Source organism: Ammodytes marinus, assembly GCF_949987685.1.
Source record: "Ammodytes marinus genome assembly, chromosome: 1".
Classification (NCBI taxonomy): Eukaryota; Metazoa; Chordata; class Actinopteri; order Uranoscopiformes; family Ammodytidae; genus Ammodytes; species Ammodytes marinus.
In genome coordinates this window covers 9,870,259-9,875,686 of record NC_137230.1, presented here as the reverse complement: position 1 = coordinate 9,875,686, position 5,428 = coordinate 9,870,259, and the positions used below count along the sequence as shown (strand labels likewise).

Here is a 5,428-nt window from a genome sequence, read left to right as displayed (position 1 = left end):
ACGCTCACACATAGAGCATCCTCTGTACAGACGCACCACTACCATCCTTTCCTTCTCTCCTTCCTTTCCTCCCACTCTCCTCCTCTCTCTCCTACACTTCTCCTCTCTCTCATGTTCTGTTTCTAACCCAAAGGACATCGGGATTCGGGACCTTCTTATTATTCTTCTTCTTCCCCCCCCTTTTCTTGTTTCTCGCCCGGAGACATGGATCTATGGTTTACTTCGATCCGGATTTGCTGGTGGAGGGTTTTGTTTTTGATGAGCGTTTTCCAGGACTATCTGAGCTCCATGCTGGACTGCCCGCCGACCTGCAGCTGCTCTCAAACAGAGATCTATTGCAATAAGTCCGACAACGGCAGGTTTTTCCCCTTGCTCGCCCTGCAAGACACCGGGAGCAGCAATGGGACCAGCGTTGACATAGCGGAGTTATTCAAAAACATCAGCACTATGTAAGTAGATTGCGGTAAAATGCTTTGCGTAATTTATTTATTTTTTTAAATCATTAATTGACCTCATCTTCAGTAAAAGGCGTCTGTGCTTTCCGGTAGTCTGTTGCTTCAGTTGCACTGATTGCACTTGTTGGCTGATTATTTTCTTATTAGGAGACTTTTGTTTGCACTTCCGCCCATGCAGGCCATGTCAAGTGGCTTTTTATTGGCAAATGCGCCTTTTTCTGCCTCGTGCCTCCCCTGCACTGAGGAAAAATCCTCAGCAGCCTCGTTAGTGGCGACAGACTAGGCTACTTGATGTTGAACCTTGGTGTAGTGACAGTGGGCTTTTGTGTGTGTGGGAGGCTTGTGTCTGTGTGTGTGTGTGTGTGTGTGTGTGTGTGTGTGTGTGTGTGTGTGTGTGTGTGTGTGTGTGTGTGTGTGTGTGTGTGTGTGTGTGTGTGTGTGTGTGTGTGTGTGTCCATAAAGTTGGTCCTCCGCAGCGGCTCCACAGGCCTACTAGACTAGTACACGGCCAAACGCGCAGAAGGATGTACACGGCCAAACGCGCAGAAGGATGTTGCGGAGGAGAGAGCTTCAGTTCGCCCATTCATTTGATTCCCATCATCACCGTGTACAGCAACTGTTCCGACAGATTGTGCTCAATGAAACAGAAACAAGCGGTGCAGTTAGGTCAACCAGAGACAGTTCAGCCCTGCATCCTCTGAGAGAAACTTTATTATGGCCAGATGATGTTAAAACACACAGACAGGGAGGGATAGAGAGAGAGACAGAGACAGAGAGAGAGAGACAGCGAGAGAGAGAGAGAGAGAGAGAGAGAGAGAGAGAGAGAGAGAGAGAGAGAGAGAGAGGCAGAGAAAGAGGGGTGTTTGTGTTTGTGTGGGGAGGGGGGGTGTGTTTGTGTGTGTGTGTGTGTGTGTGTGTGTGTATTATGTATGTATGTGTAGTAGGGGTGCGCATTTGTATGTCTGTTGGTGTGTGTGTGTGTGTGTGTGTGTTGGGGGGGGGTACTTATCACTTGTGGCGACCCCCCAACCCAAAGACACACAAGCTTCATGAAGGGTTTGGTTAAAAAGAGGAGCTGTGATGACGAACCATACTCCCACACACCCTTAGAAGTACATTTTCATTCTGCACCCCCCCCCCCCCTCTCTGCCTGGCATCGATCCTTCCTGCCAACATCAAAGCTTTCTTTCTTGAAAAGTCAGAAGGAGAAAAAGAGAGAGAAAGAAGGGGGGTGAGGGTGGAGCTTTGGCCTTAAAATAAGAAGAGGACTGAGTGGTGTGGATTTGCATAGTAAGTAAACACCTCCCCGTTAACACAGTGGAATTCCCAGCACGGCTTCCTATGCGCGTCGTCTCTTACGCCACAAAGGACTTTTTCCTCCCATCCGTTTTGGTATCCGCTCTCTACCCTTTATCCGTTCTATGAGGGGGGGAGAGACAACAACTGATTTGGTGACACGGTTCATCGCTCTCCCGCGCCACTAGAGGGAAGCCTGCTACCCCCTATATAAGCCGGGAATCAAGCGCTCCTTTCAACACTGAAGTCATTTATGTGACTGTTCTATCAGAGAGAAAGAGAGTTTTTTTTTAGGGAGGCACAGAATAATTGAATATATGTACCATACGTTGCAAGCAACGTATGGTACATATATGAAAGGTTAGAGGTCACAGCGCACTGATTACTGGGACCCTGGAGTAGGCTATCCCTTCTGATATAGATGTCTGCTTTGAAAAACACATTATGTATCACCCCATTGATCTCTTCTCCATTGAGATGAGTGGTAAAACCACTACCTCTTGGATCTCCATTGGAAAATGTGTTTTACAAAAATACAGAGCCTCACATTGATTGCCTTGTTTGCCTTTGAGAGACCCTAACACAACTGACCGAGGACTTTACATAGCTTTGATTTTACATTGCGTGGCCCCTCGCCTGCAGGCCGCTTGTTTTTTCTTGCTGCTCAGCATAGACAGCAACCTCCAACCCAGCCCCAGCAGCAGCTCAATAACAGCCTGTCAGATAGCACCTTCCAATGTCATATCAGCCTACGCATCTGAGAGGAATTTATATATTCATTCAGTTCATTGTTTGAACATTGTGTTTGACATCCAAAAATCGACCTGGCATGTTTGGTTGTATAGCCTATATAATATGCTTTATATGGTGCATAATGACTGACAACATGTCTATATTGCGCTTAATGAAATGGCAATTGAAGAAGTCTGATTAGTCATTCATTGTTGCTAAACTATTATTTGCCCGAAAACATGCTCTTTGTACTATAATAAACAGTATCCATGGTAATACAGAGCAGTCGGTAATTGAGGCCACACAGTACAAATTGTCCTTGGTCCTCTCTCTCGGTGCAAGCTTTTAGTAACAAGCATTTTGCTAACAAGCGGTCTATTTCGCTCATCACAGGGGAAACAGGGAGACATGGGGACAATTTATGGAGATGGGGAAAGTAGAGAGAGGGCCTCCTTTGCAGGAACTACGGTATACGTATTTGGCCAGCCAAAGAAAAACTGCCAAGTCCAGATAATAGTTTTCCAGTTCTCTCACATTAGAGATTCATCACAAGAGGCTATCGCTGTTTGAAGTGGATAAGAGAAGGCCATGCTGTTATACTAGAAGGAAAAAAAAACAGTATTCTGAGAGCAGCTGAAGCACTTGACAGGTTTGTGTGTAAGTGCAGCCCTGACTGCAGGTGCACTTCTTCTCTCAGAATCCAATCAGCGTTTTCCACCTATCTGGTGATGACGTTTGGCCTCTCTTTGTTTTTTCCTTTTATTTCCTTTGTTCGTTTGAGAGCAAGGATTTGTCAAAAGAGGCAAACGTATCAGAACTATTCATACAGCCATCGCCGTAAATGGATAAATGCTTCCAATTTGTCCTCCCGTTCAAATCTCATAATTGTATAGGACTGAGATTTCAATCAGTTGGTGAGAGTGAAAAGTGTTAATGGTAAATGGTAAATGGACTTGACTTATATAGCGCCTTCTAGCCGATTTTCTCAGCCCCAAAGCGCTTTACATATCTTACCACATTCACCCATTCATACACACACTCATACACCGATGGCAGTAGCTGCCATGCAAGGCGCTCTCTTGGTAGTATGTTACGCTGTAATAGTAGTAATAGTGGATCTAACTTTGCTTTTCTATGGAACTATACCAGTAAAAAGGTGATTTACTGTAATCCTACAGCATCTTAAGCCGCACACATATCATTAACATATAGAAAATGCTAACATCCTGATAGATATTTGTTCTATCTCGTGAACACAAGATACAAAAAAAAAGACAATATGGATGTCGAAAACCCCTGTTTCCACCAGTACCTCCACATCTTATAGTGAACTTCTGGCAATAAATGAGGTTAAGCACAAGTGTATTAAGTTAAACAATCTGCAGGTCGTTTTCTCTGCTTTTATAGTGGCAGACTGTGCTATTGTCTGCATATTCAGTATAGAATTATCCCTATCATAATGTTATGATCATTTTTAGTTTCTCAATAATATTTAAAGATTCCCCTCCAGACATGACTTAAGACTTATGGAAACAATGTGATTTGAATAGTAATTTGTGTGATAAAGCTGCATTGTTTTAAAGTCTAGAATCTGTGAATATGTCATTTCTTCATATTTTGAAAGTTGGAGAACCTAACACAGGCTGTTTCTTACTTCACAGAAAAGTCCACTATCAGTTCATGTGTCAAGTTTCTACCATCACAATTATGCTTAAGTTTCATATTGGACCATAACTGCCAGCAGTCTACTCATTTCCAAATCATGCCTGTAGGTGCAACTCACATTAAAGTTGTAGCACTGAACATCCAAGTCAATTAACAGTAAAAAAAACATCACACACTTCTGAGTGGAAGGGGGATGGGGGGCTTTAATTGAATAATCCACAATTTAGCTATACCGGCCAATAGCATCTGAAAATCACCACATTTTTAATGCAGGTCACATCCATCCATCCATCCATCCATCCATCCATCCATCCATCCATCCATCCATCCATGCTCTTCCAAAACGGTTGCAGTTTTGGCTTCTTAAATGTCAACTCTTTCTTCAATCAAAGTGATTTATGTGGACTTGTAAAAATGCCATCTGTTTATCTGCAAACAAACTGAGACTTGTGCTCTCCAAAGTGGTTTACTGTTCATCTGCTTCGCCAAATTCGGCTCGAAGTCCATAATTTATTTAAATTAATCTCTAAAATCTTGATCATGAAGTCTCTGGAAGTCTATCTTCTAATTTCTAAGGATCTAGGCTTTAAGAAATGCATCCTAATGTTACATTCATCATCATTAATATTTCACTTTACGCAAAATTGGTCGATCACTAAAATAGGTTCAGGTTTTCTTTCAGCGATGCTGCACCAGAGGCAATATTGATAGGATGAAGGAGTCTCCTGTGTCCCTGATCTATCTCTGACATTGGTACAGAGAAATGCAATTTCAGTTGTAATATGCCATTAAAAAATAGGATCATGAGATAGGGTGTGAGCTCACAGGACAGGGTATGCTGGGGAAAGCGACATACGAAAACCAAAGCTGTCGCATCCATTCATCCACACTGTTTATTTCAGCAGCCATCACATCCAACAGTTACCCAAAATCTTGAAAAGAACCCCAACCTAAATTGTTGTTAGGGAGTATTTTTCCCTCTCTCTTTTATTTTTCAAATTCGAAACAGCTGAGCTCTGCTTAAAACTATCGATCTGCAGAAACCCTTCAACTACACATTTGATATGAAACCTGCAAGCAAGCTGATGCTGTCAAAATAAAACCCTGTTTCACACAGGAATATTTCAAGGTCCACTTTTAGGTGACTTGTTGTGTGGGTTGCACCAGTTTCCCCCCGGTTCAGACACTGAGCATTCCTGCATTACATACATTCTTAAAACTCCAGTGCAGCCCTATATATGTGTGACTGTGGCCAAAAGCAACTTCTATTCCAAATATCT

The 5,428-nt window shown here is 43.0% G+C and overlaps 1 protein-coding gene across 1 annotated transcript in view; it reads left to right on the top strand.

The window, feature by feature from the left end:
• Positions 1 to 204: 204 nt before the first annotated feature.
• ntrk3b (neurotrophic tyrosine kinase, receptor, type 3b) overlaps positions 205 to 5,428 on the top strand; it is a gene marked incomplete at both ends in the record, with an annotated part of 161,357 nt that continues 156,133 nt past the window's right edge. The window contains one exon of the mRNA XM_080030427.1: positions 205 to 449. Coding sequence (XP_079886553.1) covers positions 205 to 449 — 245 coding nt within the window. The remainder of the gene's footprint in view (positions 450 to 5,428) is intronic.